Genomic DNA, 20,714 nt, shown 5'->3' with positions numbered 1-20,714 from the left:
GCCTCTGGGGCCCTATGATGCAGAATTAAGCGAACAAATCCCAGAGGACTACGCAATGATGATGTAACTGACGGACAGCAAGAGACGGAGAGAGAGACAGATCTTGGAGAGGCAGAGAGGGAGTTAAGAGATGCGCGGCACCTCGCAGAGTGTGTTCCCGCGTCTCGCCACGTGTTCTTGGACACAGCGTATAGCCCAGTCCTACTAGTTCTGCTATGAGGCTCAGCTCCTTGATCGTCATGGCAACGCGCCTCCTTTCCGGGTCCCCTTGGCACGGGTTCCTTCCTTTGCATTGAACGTGCACACACATGTTTGCACCCTCCGCACTTACATAACCGTCACCCTTTCACTGTTGCTGGGAGCTGGCAGGCTTTCGATTGTGTTCGACATTAGGTTCTTTTAGTTATTCAACCGCACCCATACCCATAATGGTATACAGAAGGGATGGGACGATAAGCGATATTATCGTTTATCGTGATTAAAAAACACTCACGATTATCGTATCGTGGAGATGTAATATATCGTGATATCGTCCTCCGTCACGCACTGGGATCAATTCACCTTTTATTTGCCGAGCTGCATATCCGGTACCACTTAAACCCTCTATAACTGGTAAAAGGTACTTATAATATACGTACTTGATACAGTATTTTTTTCACACTTTCAAATGTCTTTGCCAAAAATAGCAGATCTAGAAGCTCACAACGCGTCGCAACAAATGTTCCGCCCCAGGAGCTTGTAGATCTGCTATTCTTTGGCAAATGTTCCGCCCCAGGATTTTGATTATCGCGATAATATCGTAAATCGTGGTTTCTTGTGTCACAATAACCGTGATATGAAATTTTCACATCGTCCCATCCCTATAGTATACAGTGTTGTTTAGTTACGCAGCATTCTCTTTGTTTTCAGACTGAGAGCATTTTTTTACTTGTAAGGTGCTTGTATGGAAGCGCTGCAACGTAGTGTGTGTCAGTGTGGTGTGTGTGTGTTCTGTTCTGTTCTGCTTTGTGTGCCAGCTTGCATTATCGTACCAGCGGGTTTGCGCGGAGCCACGCAGACTGGCGGAATCCGGTTTTTAAAGGGCCGATGGCCTTCATGTTAAAAAGACGAGTAAATATGAAATGTAGTCAATACAGGACATGCTGCCCTGGTTCCTTCACAATGGAGAGAGGATGAGATATGATACAAGTTTGTTCACATGATGTGAAATTTGGCCGCGACAGTATATCCGTGCAAGCCAAATTTGAGGCAAGAATATTGTCATTGTCGGGTGGAAACCGGGTGTAAATAGCCGATCTATTGTGTGCTTGTAGATCGGATATTTACACTACTTTTGTCTCTCTCTCTCGGTCGTCCTTTGTGCTACGCTACTTTTGTGCAACACTGTGTGAAGTAGGACTTTAATTTTGAAAATAAACATAACAAATGTTAAACTTGGAGATATGAGGTTTCTGCCTGACAGTGACGATATGCAAGTTAATAAATAAAAGGCAGAAATATCTTACGTAAACATGAATGCCCTTTTTGTAGCTTGTCACACATATCCCAGAATGCCAGCTTCGCGTGTTCTGTCATTAGTCACCGAGTTATGTCACCGTCTTCTTCGGTTACATGTCTCCATTCTGACATGTCTCCTTTCCATTTCCGACATCTAATCCTATCCCTAACCCTAACCTCTATGGAAGTGTTGCCACTCCGACAATAAGAAGTCACTGTCGGAATGGAGACATTTTGGAATGGAGCACCCCCCGTCGTCTTCCCAAGTCGCTGCAACAGCCAGCGTCTGCGGTTGGAAGGCCCTTTTTGTTGTGACCACACACTTCTTCCTGAGCGGCAGTCTCCTCTTGGAGAACTCTGTCGACAGCGGAAACGTTACTCACACACTCAGCTGGGTCCTCTTTGTGGGGGGGGGGGGGGGGGGGGGGTGGATGGAGGCAGGGTCTGAGCAAAGATGGAGCCAGGTTAGAACAAAGGTGTGTGGGGTGTGTGGAGCAGTGTTAATTTTGTCAGCAATTTTGATTTAATTACATTTGTCATAGTTTAATCGTTGTCAGCTTGTAGATCTGCTATTTTCAGAGCGCAACACCCGAGCGCAACCAAACATGAAATGAAGTTCTTCTAGATCTCTTCACCACTCGTCCCTCCCTAACATTTTAGCCTGGTTTTTATTTGTTGACGAAATTGTCGTCATATTTAGTCTTTATTTTAAATTTTGTTTTTTAATTTTGTTTTCGTCAGTGAAAAAAGGTAGTCGACGAACATTGTTTGTCATCGTATTAGTCGGCGATATTAACACTGGTGCGAAGCAACCGTAACTTCTCTGAGACTCGTAGCACGCGTCAAAGTACTTCCAATTGCCAATACTTTTACTTCTACTCCACTACATCTCAGATCCAAATATTGTGCTTTTACTCTCCACTATATTTATTTGAACTCTTTAGTTACTCGTTACTTTGTAGATTTTCATTATTATTATTATTACAAAACATACATGAACCATTTCAGCCCTATATACATTTTAGATGATTTGAAAATAGCCTCTTCCTACTCGCCCTCCTCATGTCTTCACATCCTCCAGGGTGTCTTCTTTCTTCATCCCAGGCTGTGTTTAGCTACTTATATAACTGATCAATGGCTCTCAGACCTGCAGGGGGAAAGCGATCTTTTAGAGATGCTCTCACTGAAAGGTCTAGAGGGACGTGTGTGACTCACATTCAAAAGCATCATGATAATGTTGTGGATGTGTGAAGTTCACTGTGGTGTGATGAGGCGTCGTGACACGTTACGCACAGTTTGTGTAGCCTACGGAGATGATCCTACGGAGATGAGGCCCTCACCTTAGGTCTCCCAAATGGGCTGTGTATTTGAGAATACAGTTGTAATCCTCAACTGCCTATTAGGGATGGGACGATAATCGTTATTATCGTTTATCGTGATAAAAAAACACTTACAATAATCGTATCGTGGTGATTTGAATTTATCGTGAAAATATCCTCAGTAATGCACTGGGATCAATTCACCTTTATTTGCCCGAGCTGCATATCCTGTACCATTTAAACCCTCTAATTGGTAAGACGGTCCTGGAAATAACATACTTTTTTTTTTTTTTTTCACTACCAAATCTCTTTGCCAAAAAAATATCCGATCTACATGTTCACAATGTGTTGCGTTGTGACGCGTTGTGAGCTTGTACATCTGCATTTTTTGGGCAAATGTTCTGCCCCAGGATAGGATGGATGTTGGGGATATTTTGATTATCGCGATATCGTAAATCGCAATGTCTTTGGTTTGGGCACAATAATCGTGACATGACATTTTCATATCGTCCCATCCACACTGCCTATATTCCTCCATAAAACTGCCTATATATCAATTTTGGGTGAAAATCTCACTAGTTGAAGTTTGTCATTACTGGAAGTTTGTCAAGTTTGTCAAGAAAAATCTAATAATCTTTTTTCTTTTTTGTACAGAATACTTTGAAATTACTTAGCACCAATACTTCTTGTAATGGTAGATAAGTCATTCTGGGAACAAAGCTCAAAGGGAAACTTTTGCAGATTTAGCAGAGAAACACACAGAAGTCATTGTATTATTACAAGAAGTCAGGCATCATTATTTTCACATTAGATTAGATTTAGATTGGATGTCGCCATGGTTTTCATTTAAGATTAGATAATCATTTCAAAGCTTATCTTCAGATGAAATAAACATTCTTCTAAGTTCTAAGCATACTCCACATGCATGATGTCTGTTCTGTTTCTTGTTGCGTGCGTAGAGTATCAGTGCCCGCTGCATGGCCGTAATGCAGTGACACCATGCATGGAGTGACCCCTGGCCACCTTACATAAGCTTCCTGCGTGTGCGCTGGGGTGTGGCAAGAAGAGTGACAGAACTCGCCATTTTCTTATCACGTTCATCACCACTTAGGGCTGTCACGATTAGGACATTTTACATGACGATTAATTGTCACTTAAATAACTGCGATTAACGATTTAGTTGTGTTTTTGTAGTTAACAATTACATTTCTCTTTGGCTTTTAGGCTTTGACGTTGCACATGGTAGATATGACACATAACCTAAATATACAAAGAAATTACTGACACAGGCATTGACACTAAGGCTTGCCCACCTGCCCCTGGCAGGTAAATAAAACGTCAGGGCAAGTGAAGTTGGCTTTCTGGTTGCCCGACAGGGCAAGTGCTCATTTGAGAGGAGACACAAATGTCTATAAACACAACACGAGATATCTGTCTATCTAAACACCTGAATGTGGCCAGTGCGCTGTCTTCTGGTCCGTGGAATGTAAAATAAGAGCACTATTTACCTATAATGTGCTGTTTTTACTGTTGCTAGTGCTACATTTAAAAATATGAAATAAGTGTGAAAGTGTAAAGTATTTGGTATTTGGATTTGGATGTATTGAGGTATGACAAAAAGAACATAGCCGATCTACAAGCTCACAACTTTCCACAATTTCTTACTAAAAAAAAAAATCTTGTACATTTTTTCAACATGGAAACGATGATTATGAAAAATAATACCGATTATGTCAAATAATTTGCGATCAGACGATTATATAATAATTGTGACGGCCCTATCACCACTTAACCTCACCCCAACCAGAGGGAGAGAGAGAGAGGGGTTCTGCTCAGAGAAGACAAGTTGTGGTCATCCGAGCGTAACTAACGAGGGGCCCGAGCGAGCTCTAAAATGAATAGCCAGAGAGGCGTCGGCTGATTGACATGCGGCCCAGGAACATTTCCTCTCACTGTGTGTGCTGACAAATTACTCCTTTCACTCAAGACCGGGTTCCCCTCGGGCACGAAGAATAGTTCCACCTGATCACACAAAATGATCGGTGTCTCTGTGTAATGATTTTCGTGCCGACGTTTTTGTGCAGCAGACTGTGTAGCACGGATACATGCGTACAGGGGTGTCACACCAAATTCTGGGCCCTGGGTACAAGGATTCACTCACCGTTTGTGCTTTAACTATTGAAAAATAGCAGATATACCAGCTCACAGCGTGTTTTAATTGTGAAAACTTGCAAGTCTTTGAAAGACCTATGTTTCTATGTCAGTGGTGCTCAAACTTTTTCATGTGAAGGACCCCCAAAATGATATGTATTTGGCCACGGACCCCCATCTCAAAATATTTAGTTCTAGGGACCCCCCAGAAGCAAGATTTGAGTTACAAGTGTTTGCTTGAAAAATACATATATTCAAAGATTTGAACACATTTTCACGACTCTGTGCCACGCTGTGAGCTTGTATATCTGCTATTTTTCAATAGCTAAAGCATAAAATAATTAAGGCCCCTCCACCTTGGGCATAGTAACTCAGTCCCACTTCCCCCCCCCCCCCCCCCTTGTGACGCCCCTGTATGCGAAGGTGACATACTGTACAAAAGGTGCAACGCCGTGGATCGCTGGAACAGCAGCCGCCCCAGGTAGAGTTACTGTATGAGTCATGTTTGGAGTATTACCTCGGTTGTTTTTTGCCTTGATCATAGACTAATCAGGCAGCAGACATCAGCCATTAACGAGCGTGACCTACTTGTAACACTTGTCGGGTAAATAACCGTTAGGTTTGGCGTGCTGATGAGTCAGTGTTGCGGGTGAAGTTAAACAGTAACTGGCTTCAACGTCTTTAGGCAAAACTTGGCCTTGTGTAACTTTACCTAAATATGGAGCTAATTCAAGACTGGGGAACTTCATATTTTGAACTTCAGCCGGCATTTCTGATGCCAATAATAATGATGATGATGATAATAATAAAGCATTTACAATAACAATACAGTCTACATTACAAGTGCTAATGCAGCAATAGGGCAGTCACGATTATGACATTTTACGTGACGATTAATTGTCACTCAAATGATTGCGATTAACGATTTAATTGTGTTTTTGTCGTTGATAATTACATTTCTGTGTGGCTTTTAGGCTTTGAAGTTGCACATGGCAGATATGACACGTAACCTAAATACACAAAGAAATGACTGACATATTTGACAACTTTCTACGTAAAAAAGAACATTGATAGTGGAAATAGCCGATCTACAAGCTCACAAGCGTTGTGAGCTTGTAGATCTGCTATTTCCACTATTTCTGAAAATGTTTGAAAATGTGTGAACATTCTTCTACATTCACGATTATGAGGATTATGACAAAATAATTGTGATTATGTCAAATAATTGCGATTAGACGATTATGTAATAATTGTGACAGCTCTATGCAGCAATCATACACAACATCAGTATAAACAGTGGTTAGGTAACAAATAGGTCAGCTCTGTGTAGGACACACGCACACACACACACACACATACACACACACACACACACACACACACACACACACACACACACACACACACACACACACACACACACACACAGAGCGGCTTTGGATAGCAGCGGATTCATAATGAATGAGAGCATCCCACTTAAGTTCAGACCCTCTGTGATGTCATGGCCTCACGGTTCCTTGTGATTGGTTGAGATGGGGAACCGTCAACGATTGGCTGAAAGTAAAGCGGTCTCCAGCACACAGTACACAGTGAGTGCATACACTGCAAAACCTGGGTGCATAGAATGGTTTTGATCCATTAAAGAGCAAGGTACACCCAACATGTCTCTGAAATACATGAAATACATTTTAAGTACATTTTGAAAGCTTCGTTTCAAGTAACATTTGAACATGTAACGGTTTCGGTTTCATATTGACACTGCAGGTTTTAATGAGCGACAAGGTCTGCACTGTCGCCAACCTCACTTTCCCTTTGACTGCGGTTGTTGTGTTTGCTCACTGTACAGGATACAGTCCAAGGGACAAAGGATCTGACCTTCGTCTAACGAGGTCACTGTTTTTTATGTGGACGAGTCACATCAGTTTACACTATGTACAGTGAGGCGAATTCGAGCTACGCAGCCGACTCCGTGCGCGCCGGCCGCCATTTTGTGTAGCCGCCCCTCGCGATCTCCGTCCGCCATCTTGGACCGACCGTGCAGCCTTGTTGAAAAGACCGGTTCCCCCTCTCTCTCTCTCTCTTTCTCTTTTTTGTTCTCTACAGAAGCTACAGTCGGTAATTGCCACTGCTCCTTCCACCGTTCGGGTACAGTGTGTGTGTGAGTGCACAGAGGTGCACATTGGCTCTTTTGTCTGACCCGACGGCCAGCCTGCACTCTTGTTTTGATCGCCTTTTGTCGAGAGCGATACCGCGTGGCTTTGCGCATGCCTGCACAAGTAGTGCGTTCCACTTCCAACATGGTGGTACACGTGAGCTGTGAGCAGTGCAGATCCATGCTGTTCCTATGTGTGTGTGTGTGGGGGCGTTTGCCTGTTTCTCTGTGTATAAAGTATGTATGTCTCAGTGTGCACACTTTGATGAGAATTGACAGGCAGGGCTAACCAGCACAGCATTTGGTCCAATACACAGATTCTCTCTCAGCTAAAGGATTCTTAAAACCACCCGGTTTAGGAGCCGCACACAGTTATTAATACAGTTGTGAGTGGGTTGATGGCGGGTGTGAGTATGCCTCTGTATTCTGCTCCGTACCCTCTGCCAAAAAGAACAATCCACTATACCTAGACCACCACCCCCGCCCCGGCATGCACCATCAAAAGTAAAAACGATAGCTGTTATCACAGGAAAGAAGAAAGAAGAGACTATACCGAAAGTAGAAGCGAGAGGATTAAGATCAAATGGGTGGGGCTTTTAGACAGGGGCGTCACAAGGTGGGACTGAGTTACTAGGGCCCAAGGTGGAGGGGCCTTCATTATTTTGTACTTTAGCTATTGAAAAATAGCAGATATACAAGCTCACAGCGCGGCACCGAGTGCCGCGCTGCGAGCTTGTAGATCTGCTATTTTAGTCGTGAAAATGTGTGCAAATCTTTGAATGTATGTATTTTTTAAGCGAAGATTTGTAACTCAAATTTTGCTTCTGGGGGGTCCCTGGAACTAAATATTTTGACATGGGTCCGTGGCCAAATACATACCATTTTGGGGGTCCTTCACATGAAAAAGTTTGAGCACCACTGACATAGAAACATAGATTTTTCGAAAAACCTCCGAAGGATTTGAAATATTCAGACTTACACACATTTTTAAGATTTTTCAAAAATAGCAGATCTACAAGCTCGCAGTGCGGCACTCGGTGCCGCGCTGTGAGCTTGTATATCTGCTATTTTTCAACAGCTAAAGTACCCAGGGCCCGGAATTTGGTGCGACACCCCTGCTTTTAGGCGGCCATGCATGCGCGCTCCACAAAACGGGGGTGTGTGGTTGTCCACGGCTCATCCCATTGGACGGATCACCCTAATCTCGACTGACAGTTTACATAACCAGGATAGTGGCGTGGGGGCGGCGGTGGGGAAGAGGGCGGGGGGGGATAGCGGTGACGTCGGTACTCGACCGCCTTGTCTCGACCCCGGCGCATCCAATCGCCGGAGAGCCTATATGTCATATAGGCAAAGTGGGCGCAACGTAAAGAGGACTTACACATAACTAGCGACGCGCGGCGCGGGCGCGCGCCCGCATGTACACAAGACTCCCACTCCCCATACCCACCCATGACCCCATTGTTGGTCAGGCAGAGGCTCAGTGAGGGTCCTTCAGCCGAGAGAGGGGGAAAGTAGCAAGGGAGGGGGGGTTCGGGGTCGAAGGGCACAGGTCAAGACAGGGGGAGAAGGAGGGTAAGGACAGGAGTTTTGGGGCTGTAGGGAGGGTGTTCGTTGTGGTGGTGCTGGGGTGTTTTTTGGGGGGTATAGAGTCGGGGTGGTTCTCTCCGCTAATCGATCGGATCGCGGCGGGATTAGCCGTGAGGTACGCAGCGACAATGAGAGAGACAGGGCTATCGGTGGTGGCCGGAGGGCCAGAGCAGGTCGGGAGGAACGGCATGGCCCTCAAACTGCTCTTCTTTGACCTGGACAAACATCTGAAGAGGTAACGATGGTCGGAAAGGGGGTGGGATCAATTGTCTTGACATGGGGATCTGGGGGTGCGGAGTAGTGGGGCCGGGTGGGGTTGCGGTAGGTTGTGCATACATACAGTAGGTGTAGGTGTTAATCCATTTAGTCCGGGAACGAATCATTACCCATTATTACTTTAACCATTCTTTTATGCTTAACTATTGAAAAATAGCAGATATACAAGCTCACAGCGCGGCACCGAGTGCCGCGCTGCGAGCTTGTAGATCTGCAATTTCTTCGAGAAATCGTGAACATTTTGTGCAAGTCAATTGAATATATTGACCCCAGTTCTATAAATGTCTTCCAAATCCTTCTTCTAAATTGGCGGTTCTCAAACGTTTTCATGTCAACGGACCCTCAAAATCACATCTATTTGGCCCGCGGACCCCCATCTCAAAATATGTTGTTCCAGGGTTAGGGTTGTTCCAGAAGCAGAGATTTGAGTTGCAAAAGTTTGCTTTGAAAAATACAGTATATATTCAAAGATTTGCAATAAAAATTGCAAGATTTTTCTAAAATAGCAGATCTACAAGCTTGCAGCCACGCTTGTGAGCTTGTATATCTGCTATTTTTTTAATAGCTAAAGCATAAAATAATGGTTATAATAAGGTCTTGATGGGTTAATCTGCAACTGTACCTTTAGTAGTCTACCTTGGGGATAGTTTTTATTGTTGTGTCTTCATGTTTTCTGCTTGTCAGTGTTTGTTCTGTCATGTCCATGGAGCAAGGTGTACAACGGTGTTCATCCAATGGGGGACGTGTTTATACAAGCATACTACCTGCATAGGAAGGCCACCTGTCACAACTCCCGTGGTTATTAATTATCATATCTAACCTCGAATCAATGCATGGAATCCAGAGGTTGCCACCCATCTCTACTCTTATCTCAGCCTCCCCGAGGGCAATGCCAGCGCAGGCGAGGACACGATGTTCTCGCCAGCGTGTGTACGTTATCACGGGCGGGGGTGTGCAAAGTGTGTTTGGTTGCTCCTCTTTTTCATAGTGCCATAGATAAGCATTGGGGTTACACGTCCCAAACTCGGTCCCCCCCCACACACACACACACTTCCCCTAAAAATGTAGGCCATCCATAGACTCCAGTTTGCCAAAGTCAATAGCCCCTGTATGTATAGCAGTCAGTTATGCATTCATTAGTCTGGTCTACTACTTAAAAGAGGTCATCATTCCAACAAGATGCTGTCTTTATTTCTGACTTTTTTTCCCCCCAATTTCTCGGTCATCATTCCAACAAGAGGCTGTCTTTTTTTCTTTCTTTCTTTTCCCAATTTCCCAGTCAAAGTATGTCATTGTATTTGACACAAGCATTGAGTAAGAGACATATTACCTCTTTATAACACCTCCCTTGGGATAGGAGGAACTTGTCCCAACACTAAGTGCATCTAAGGCTGTGAGAATCACTATGTCAACACGGGGCATTCATAGAAACACAACCACCCGTCCACTGGACGTCTCTCAAGCAATAAGACTTTTAGCCAGTGGCCCGAGTGGCTTGTGTTTCTATGAATGGCCCCGCTGTAGACATACTGTACATAACAGCCTTAAGATGCTTAGAGAGGGACAGGTGAGCCCTGAAAGGTCGCTGGACGCGACTGCCTAAGCCTCGTGTCGACAGGATCTCACTGTTATCGTCCTGTCCGAGGAAGGGGTTAGAGCAGTAGTTCTCAAAGTGGATTTCAGGGACTCTTACAAGTCTGTAACTTTGACAGTGTACAAATGGAACCAAATGGACCCTCACGGGTCCATTTGGTTCCATTTGTACGCTGTCAAAGTTAAGGGGAGACCTTCACATTTCCAAGTTTGAGAACCACTGGTTTAGAGGTTATAATGCCTGATAAAAAAGGTAAACGGGGAAGCAATGAGGAAAGCAGGAAATTGTCCATTCGAAATCAACAGGGTTGCACGAGAGCCGAGTGTTAAAGAAACGTACGAATCCCGTTTGTGAACAGAGCTTTTGCACACTTGAACAAAGACGCTACGACTGTTTATGTAACAGTGTGTAAAACCCTGCCAGCCTGTCTTCCCACTGTCTTTCAAACAGCATCTGTGGGCTTATGTACGTGGTCTGGTCAAGCCATTATGTAAACGTGCTTGCATTTTCCCTTCAAATAGTTGTTGCACACTTGTTGGTCAAAATCATGCAGCAATGAAGAATACAAAAAAGAAATGAATCATGTTTTGGGGTCCCGTTTAACGTAATTATTTCTTATGAACAACAATCAATAACCAAAAGGTTGACATGATGGGCGTGGGATCATCGTGTTGTTTGTGAGGCCTGGTGAGAACACAGTGTTCCCTTGCGCGCTCCACAAGACAAAGGAGCCAAGCTGTAGAGTTCTCATCAGTGTTTCTGACACACTTTCCAGTTTCTCGTGTGATCAAGATCATTTAAACATCCATTTTCAGTGTTTATCTGTCAAGAGCATGGTGGTTTTGTTCCATTTTGTTTTATTTTACACAAAATGATGGAGAGCCCCGATCATCCATAATTGTCTAGAAAAGCTACACCAGCAATCAGTTCAGTCAATAAATAATCTATCATTACTCAAATGTTTCTTTTTCTTTCCCACCCCTCCTTTTTTTTTTACATCTTGACTTGTTACCAACATAAGTACAGTCCAAATGACATATTTTCCAGCACAATCATACTCCAACCTTTCCTATTTGGAAATTTAAACAACACTTTTGAACACAGAAATGTCAGCCAGGTCTTTGCTATGATCAACCAGTCTACCTTTTTGTATTATGAAGATGTTTCACACGTTTCTTTATTAAAAAATAACCTACAAAATAAACCCGTATGAGGTTTTGCAAGGTGGCTGTTGTTGAGTGTGTGGTCCTAACCGATAGGTGGAAGCATTGTTTCACTCAGCAGGTTGTCTAAACTGAACAGACACACGCTTCACACTTGTCATTGTACAGCCTGTACTTTCTCCTAAATACAGCTGCAGGAGAGATAACACCTTGTGCAAAGACAACCTGGGGGGCTAGAATTTCTATAACTTCAATACGTCTGCCCATAATGCACATCACTCCATGTTGGTGCATGCATGCCATTCTCATGTTGAAAAATCGCCAAAAGCAACTTCTTTACAGCAAAACAGAACAAAGTCCGCCCGTCTGGAGTTTGGTTTCGGTACAAGTTCCCATCCTATCACCTCTCCCGCGCGCTGTGTGTGTGTGTGGGTGTATTTTATATACATCAGGTAGGCGGGCCGTGTTGCATAGATTATGCAATGATGTAGTTGTGCGCCAATGGGCTGCACCTTGGTTCTGCGCTCATCATAGATGACTGGTGCTCAACGTCTGGTTCGGGGACCACAGGGGGTCCGGATGGCCTGTAACTCCAGTCTGAGTGTATATGCCTACAAATGGGCCCTTGTTTTCAGAGTTTTACAACACTGACCATTTTAAGTTGCAGATTGGGCTTGTCCAATTGTTTATATTTTTGAAGGTTCCATTTGCAGTGATGTAAAGTAGCTAAGTACATTTACTGTACTATAGTACTACTGTAAGTAATATTTTTGAGGTATTTGTACTTTGTATTTCCCATTTCCAGTACTTTTACTTATACTCCACTACATCTTGGATCCAAATGTTCCACTTTTACTCCTCTACATTTATTTGAAAACGTTATAGTTACTAGTTACCTTGTAGATTTTGATTATTATCACAAAACATACATTAACCACCTATACACTTCGACCATTTGAAAATAGCCGATAGCGACGCATTGTGAGCTTGTAGATCTACTAGTTTCAAAAGGTTTTTAACATTTGAAAACGTGAAAGGGGACATTCCCCCTAATGAGTACTTTCTACTTTTGTTACTTTAAGTAGTACATTTTGATGCCAATACCTTTGTAATTTTACCCAAGTAAATGTTGAATTCGGGACTTTTACTTTGTAACATCTCTACAATGCAGTAATTGATTATTTTACTCAAGTAAAACAAAAATGTCAGTGCTTTCCACCAGTGTCCCATTTCTATGTACACTCTCAGAGCGACCCCTGGCGGGGCCGCGGGCCAGGCGTTGAGAAACAAGCGGGGCACCGATTATGCAACAGCCTGCCTCGCTCTTGCAAGCGCGCGGCCTCATGCATACATTATGCGCCTCATGCATAGATTATGCAGCGCTGTGTGTGAACGCAGCTCCACGGCAGAGCCAGAGACGCTTTGTGCTCACTCAGTGCTGAGAGACCGAGGCTGGTGCTGCAGCAGCGAGGAGGCTGTCCCGTCCCCGGCTGCGAGCCCCCGCATCGGTGCGGGAGAGACAGATCCGTGGTCCCCCCCACACCACCCCCACATTATCATATAGAATGATCTATTTTTCTACTTTTATATCCCCGGATCTATTTTTGTTTTCTACGCCTGGAGAATCGCCTTATTCTTCGTGCTTGGAGGACACCGTAAAAGACGGGCTAGAATGAATTCCCAGTGTTACGCAGTGGCGATGGACCTCGGCGTTTGCCAACTGAGGAATCTGTCCATATCGTTCCTGTCCTCCGCGCTGGGCAGTGCGGCGGTCAGGGTTGACAATAGGTAAACCGAAACGACAGACATTGCTTTATTTAGTTTCGCTTTACAAAATCGTGCAGAAACCAGATCGCCCTGCGTTGTATTTGTTATGCAACGTCCGATGGATGAACGCTGTGTTCGAATGAATGAGAACCGCTGGGTCATTCATTCGCCATCAAAGGGCTACGGCTTGATATTTTAATCCGCGTTCTGCTTCGTTGTGTATTATGACTGGCAGCCACCAGTTATAATATAGACTAATAATAATGTCGGTAAAGTATCAGTCAGGTTCGCGATCGAATGCCATCGCGATTGTCATTGCTTTCGTTTAATTGCGTCTCCTGAGTCGTCGTCATCATCATCACTAATGTTGTCCCGTTGTGTGTGCCAATAAGAATTTAACTCGGGAGGTTCCATGTTCGCACTGGAAACATTTACATGAGCAAACATCACAGCGATCACCCTTGCATTTAAACAAATATAGGCTAAGTCGACAGACACTTCGAGGAAGGTTGACATGATTATTCCGATGGTGAAATTGTGGATTCTGTCATTGCGGGAACCTGAAGCATAATAATAATGTGATTTTATTCTTTGTTTTTCAGCTCCTCGGGCACAAGTGTGGTGGCCATAGACAACAAAATCGAACAAGCCATGGTAAGATATGTCCCATTCTTCTAATCTAATCCTCTGGTGTTTGTAAATAGGCTGCTATTTGCGGCGTGCACCACTGTGACTGGGTTATGTAACTAAATGCTTTACAGTGTGTGCTTACACAGTAGGCTATACGCAGCCCTGTTTATGTGTCAGTGTATTCGAGACAATTCTTCTGTCTTGAGAGTGTAAAATTAGTCCATTTGGTTTCATTTGACACTCAACTAGAGTATATGTGTCGGTGTGGGCCTATAGCCAATGTTTCTGTCTGTAAGTAGTGATCGGACTTTGAATGTCTGTGAGAATGGATTTATTTAGTCCTTATTTATGGACAAAAGGTCGTGCTGTCGGTATATGCTAACAATGAATGAAAACACGTCCAAAAACACGTTTACACTGGACATTTACAAGTCCAAAGCAGGACAGTTATTAATTATTATAGGTTTGTATGACATAACTGGGGGGAAAAACGGACCTACTTTATTTAAATTATTTCTTTGACTGGACTTTTATTTGTGTATTCATTGAATTGGACTGGTCACTCGCTACTACAGCGTTCAAAAGCATCGCGACGTCGCCGTTTAAATGTATGACCGCAAATTTGGGACGCATATTTGGTCACGTCTTTTTTGGAGCTGTCATCGTTTTTTGTACCGGTTGACCTCCCTCCGGCTTGTTTGTTTAACGACGTGGGCCCGGGTCTAAAGTCCAACACACAGACACCTATTGTTTCTCTATTGATCTATCCGTAATGATTAATCAATCATCTCCATTTCAGTTCTTATGCATGTAGCCTACACTTGTTTACTGGACTGCTATGATGACATTTTGTATTCAGCTCAACAGCAAATAATAGCCTACACTATTAAAAATCGTAAACAGTGCACACATTAAACACGCCACACATACACACACAATGTCCCCCCCTCTCCCCTCAGTTGCTAGGCAAGCGACCACTCAGTATAAATAACTCAGCCGTCGATTGGCTCCTCCCACCCGATGCGGGAACATTTTGTACCTCGGAGTTTGCCGGGTTGAGGGCGGATCCCGGGTGAGGAGGGATGCACGCACGTTATCATTGCCAGTGCGGGACTGGCCTGCCTGCTTCACACAATAAAGGGAGTAGTATCAAAAATAGCAGATCTACAATGTGAGCTTGTATATCTGCTGTTTTTAATAGTTAATAAAGCATATAATAATGGTTAAAATAATAATGCATTTCAGGTAGTGCTGAGGCATCACCATGGGAATGCTGCAAGCATTGAACTTTGAAATTGATTGATTGAATAATTAAATAGTACAGAGGTGCAATTATAATGCTGAAAGTATAACACAAAACGTTCTAAGGGCTTGTTTCCATTGTGGTCCTGTGTGTTCAATTAATCAATAGGTGTACATGTAAAGACAAACAACAATAACTCATCAACAACAAAAAAACAAACAAAAAAAATCTTTGTGACGGGACATTCCCCCCATCAAATCGAAATTCACTTTCTAGTAGGTATTTCTTTGGAAGAAAAATGTTAACGCATTGATATACATTTATAATAGAAATTATGTCAAATGGATCGTTCCCCCTTTGTAATACAGTCGTAATATAGGCTGGTGGAGCGCCTGACCTTTGCGTTAAATCATTTCTATTGCAAATTCAGGGCTCCTTATAGCTGGTGCTACATGGCATGTTTTCTCTCTGGCGCTCGTTATCTCTGAGTCCGCATTGAGTGTCACATACAGCACCACAGGGCAAAGATCACCGTTACTGTAGCTTTTGGTACATCTTGGATGGACACACACACACACACACACTCTAGAAGTTTGCGTCCCTTTGGGCCGCTCACATATAGACATTGTGCCAGCTTTGCCACTTTCCCACATGTTCCAAGTGCCCAGTTGTCCAGGTGCCCACTGCCCAGTCTGCCCACCTCTCCAAGTACCCACATGTCCCAAGTGCCCAGTTGTCCAGGTGCCCACCTCCAAGTGCCCACATGCCCCTATTGCCCAGTTGTCCAGGTGCCCACCTTTCCAAGTACCCACATGCCCCTATTGCCCAGTTGTCTAGGTGCCCACATGTCCCTAGTGCCCAGTTGTCCAGGTGCCCACATGTCCATAGCACCCAGTTGTCCAGGTGCCCACCTCCAAGTGCCCACATGCCCCTATCGCCCAGTTGTCCAGGTGCCCACATGTCCCTAGTGCCCAGTTGTCCAGGTGCCCACATGTCCCTAGCACCCAGTTGTCCAGGTGCCCACCTCAAGTGCCCACATGCCCCTATTGCCCAGTTGTTCAGGTGCCCACATATCCCTAGTGCCCAGTTGTCCAGGTGCCCACCTCTCCAAGTGCCCACATGTCCCTATTGCCCGGTTGGTTTTGGTGGCCAGTTGTCTAGGCGGCCACCGCTCCAAGTGCCCACATGTCCCTATTGCCCAGGTGTCTGTCTGTCCATCCATCCATCCATGATCCATCCATGATCCATCCATCCATCCATCTCTATTAAAAAAGATGGATGGGCCCAGCCCTGCAGCGCCTACTGTGTGTCAGTCCTTGCACACTTTCCCACATGTCCCTAGTGCCCAGTTGTGCAGGTGCCCACCTCTCCAAGTGCCCACATGTCCCTAGTGCCCGGTTGTCCAGGTGTTGTGTACTTGTAGATCAGCTATTTTCACCATTTTAGATTTTCACTATTTTAGATTTTTATAATGATAACTGCGAAAACGAACGGTTTTGGACATACAGTACAAGGTTTCCACCCGACAACAATTTACTATTTAGGCATTTAGCAGACACTTAATCCAAAGCGACTTACAAGGTAATACACCAATGTAGTAAGCAAGGTACTGTAATACATCAATACATCAACATTAATACATCAAATGCATAGAAATGTCAATATATATATAAACATATAAAATGTAAAAATAATGTAGGTAGACCAAGCACCTAATCAGTAAAAACTTATATAAAACCTAAAAATGCTATCTAGCTTTCATGGTCATTGAGGGTAGGCAAGTGCTACAGTAAGTGCTATGGGCTTAGGTGGAGTCTGAAGAGGCGAGTCTTCAGACCACGGCGGAAGCTACCTAAGCTGTGACTCAAGTCCTTAAATTAGATCTTATTTCCTACACTTATTTCCTATTTCCTTGTTTTCCTTGCTTGAGTAACATACAAGCAAGGAAATGGGAACTATGAAATAGGATCTCATTTAAGGACTTGAGTCGCAGCTACGCAAGGTTTCCACCCGACAACGACGACATGACGAAACGTTCAGCTGACCGGTCCTCTCTCTCTCTGCCTCTCCCTCCTCCCCTCCCTCCCTCCCCCACAGGACCTGGTGAAGAGCCACCTGATGTACGCCGTGCGCGAGGAGGTGGAGGTGCTCAAGGAGCAGATCAAGGAGCTGATCGAGCGCAACTCCCAGCTGGAGCAGGAGAACAACCTGCTGAAGACGCTGGCCTCGCCCGAGCAGATGGCCCAGTTCCAGGCCCAGGTGCAGGTCGGCGGGACGGGCGGCTCGCCAACCGCGGCGGCCGCCAACGCCGTCATCGCCATTTCCGCCGTCAACCCCGCCCAGCCCCCGCCCCCGGCCAACGCGCCGTCGCTGGTCGCCCCCCCACCCTCCTCCTCGTCCGCACAGAACGCGGGCGCCTCCGCGTAAAAAGGTCCTTTAATGGCAGGGCGAGCGGATTGCGCCCTCCCCATCCCGCCTCCCCGCCAGCGCCAACCCAATGTCCTCGTTCCCCTGCCGGCCCCCGAGGTTGCCACGGGAGCGTAGAAGAGGAGGACGGAAGGAGTTTTTATTTTGCCATACTGTGAACCGACCGATTTATCATTATGCCACAATCACGGAGAACAAGTGCTACCTGCTCACGCGAGAAGAAACGCCACGAAACCCAGAGGAAAACGAAACACGATCAGAGAGAACTCTCCCCCCACTTTTTTTTTGTTTTGTTGTTGCTGCACCTTTTAATTTAATTGACATTTGGAGAGGTTGGATGGAGTCGTGGCACTGCTGACGTGCGTTTGCGTTCTCTCTGCAGCTTTTAATTCGCTTCGGACAATCGTGTTGTTGGCTGCGGCAGCGGTGCTCTCTGTGGTCGTTCACCGTGGTGAAGATGATGACGATGATGATTATGAGGGTTAGGGTTAGCCCCTGAATCACTGACGAGAGGAAGGACCTTAACCCCGACCCCCGGGAACTCGGGACGGGGTGGGGGGGAGCGGTGGGGTAGGGGGAGCTGCCGTTGCATGCCTCCGTCAGTGTCGTCCTGAATCTGCCCCCCTCCCCCACAACCAGACCCCACCCCACCTACCCTGGAGTGACTTGGAATCGTGCTGTGGTCCCCCCATCCTCACCAACTCCCTCCCCTTTTATTCCATGTCCATTTCTTGTCTTATTTTTTTTCTTTTTCTTTATTATATATTTTTTCTCCTGCTCTCTTAGCTGTAGAGGTATAAACTAGGAACAAGCACTTTTTTTTCCTAAAGGAAGAGACTTGTATTAATGGTAGAGGGACCATACAAAACAAAAGCGAGAGAGACTGAGAGAGACGCTCGCGCGCACGCACACACACACACACACACACACATACAACCTCCCATCTGGAATGGGAGGCAGAGAAGAAACGGATAGTTCTGGGTCTCCCTTTAGTTTTTTTAATAATCACTATTCTCACAGCTGTGGACAATAATGGATTGGAAGGTGACCCGAGCTGACCGTTTCGTGCCTGTGTGCGAGTGTGTATGTGTGTACGCATGAGTGTGATGCACATTAGCTACGCATCAGTGTTCGCGGCGGGAACTCTGTGTTCTTTTTCTATACGGTTCCTTCCCCCACCACACACACATACATACAGTCTCTCTCGCTTCACCTCTGATCGATCATCAATATTTATGCAGGGAGATTTATTTTGTTTAGGATAATTTTTTTGTTTCATTTTTTTTTTTTTTTTTTTTTGGATTGGAAGATTTAGGATCCTCGCTTCTCATTTCATCTTTATTTTGTCGATCGTCAATGTAATTATGCTGTTCAAGTGGTCTGTAAAAAATGGAACGAAATATATACAGAGATCAATAGGACATAAAAAAAAGGAAAAGACTGTTTATAGGCTTTGTACAGAACTACACGTTTTCCAGTTAAGCTCTGCCAAGTGCCTGGTTGCTAACCATAGATATCTATATAATATTAAAGCCTTTCTTTTTTATTCTTTCTCCACGCGCATGTGTGCGCGTATATATTTATCTATGGTTTTGCCAGGTTTTGAACTAACTGTGATGTCGGCACTCAAGGGCGAGAACAGAAGAGGATTTTGTTACCTCTACACTAAAATGCTGTCTCTCTCTCCCGTCGCGGGCACACGGCCTTGTACTGTATACAGACTGGACTCAGCAGCAGTGACTCTCTCATATTATCTGGACTTTATTTTTTGGAGGGGGGGTGTGGGTGTTGTTGTCGTTTTCAAGGATGTATAGTTTTTTTCTTTTCTTTTTTCTTTTTTGTACGACCGAGTGGTGTTTGAGTCGCCGGTGCAGGCGGCTCGAGCTAAAAAAAAGAGACTTGGTCGAGGAAAAAATGTGTAGAACTGTTGTTGTCCATGTTTCGTGCATGTTCCCCAACCCATCACAAATGTGACGTTACAATTGCACTAAACAGCTGCACCTCAACCTAAATAAAAAAGCAAGAAAAAAAAATCAAAATGAACATGAGCTTGTCATGTCCTCTTTCCATACAACGCTATGTTTTAGTGCAGTGGTTCTCAAACTTTGACATTTCAAGGACCCACCTTAACTCTTAACAGTATACACACGGAACCAAATGGACCCATTTGCATACTGTCAAGAGTTACAGACTTGTAAGGGTCCGTTTAGAATCCTCTCAAGGAACCCGCGAGAGCCCCTGGACCCCACTTTGAGAACCACTGTACTGCATTCTTGGTCAGTTCACACTCTGGCGTCTGGCATTTTGTTTTAAAATACAAAATGAGGTCATTGTAGTAAATATTAATATTTACCAGTAATCATTTAAAATGGGATGAAGCTTATCATTGCTGAGGATATAGACACAGATTATGAATAATATAAGGATGTGCATCCCCATTTAGCCTGTAGTACCATAATACCATCATTACTTGCATATAAGAATGTAGTACTGTATATCCCATATTGCTCAGAGGGATAGTAACACTTTGGTTGGTTAGGGTTGTCAGGCAAGTGTGCATGCTAGGAAAGATGTTCTATAATGTGCGTGCGGTCAGGGCATCCTCAGGGGCCATTCCGCAGTCAGCTGGTCCCTGCATGATAGTTCAACGTCACATTTATGTGTATGTATGGACGCTCTCACAATTGGAGAATATATTAAGATGCCTATTTTGAACATAGTTTTCCAAATTGAGAACCACCGTGATTTGTATATCGTCGTTGTCGGGTGGTTTTGTATTTATCACTTTAAAAACGATTTAAACTAGTGAAAAGGCGCTGTGTGCTTGTAGATCTGCTCTTTTCACTAGTTTTGTGCGACAGTCTTGTGTGATGAAGCAGGGCTTTACTTAGCAAAAAAAACATAC

At 44.6% G+C, this 20,714-nt stretch overlaps 1 protein-coding gene across 1 annotated transcript in view; it reads left to right on the top strand.

Annotated features, from left to right (window-relative positions):
• LOC308280234 (TSC22 domain family protein 1-like) overlaps nucleotides 1-19,852 on the top strand; it is a 56,382-nt gene extending 36,530 nt beyond the window's left edge. Inside the window, exons 2-3 of the mRNA XM_080720495.1 lie at nucleotides 14,112-14,163; nucleotides 17,480-19,852. Of these exons, the coding sequence (XP_080576621.1) occupies nucleotides 14,112-14,163; nucleotides 17,480-17,809 (382 nt within the window). The 3' untranslated portion in view covers nucleotides 17,810-19,852. The remainder of the gene's footprint in view (nucleotides 1-14,111; nucleotides 14,164-17,479) is intronic.
• The last annotated feature ends 862 nt before the right edge of the window (nucleotides 19,853-20,714 follow it).

The sequence above is a fragment of the Nannobrachium achirus genome (genome assembly GCF_963921795.1).
Source record: "Nannobrachium achirus genome assembly, chromosome: 24".
NCBI lineage: Eukaryota > Metazoa > Chordata > Actinopteri > Myctophiformes > Myctophidae > Nannobrachium > Nannobrachium achirus.
This window is presented reverse-complemented; position numbering and strand designations above follow the sequence as displayed.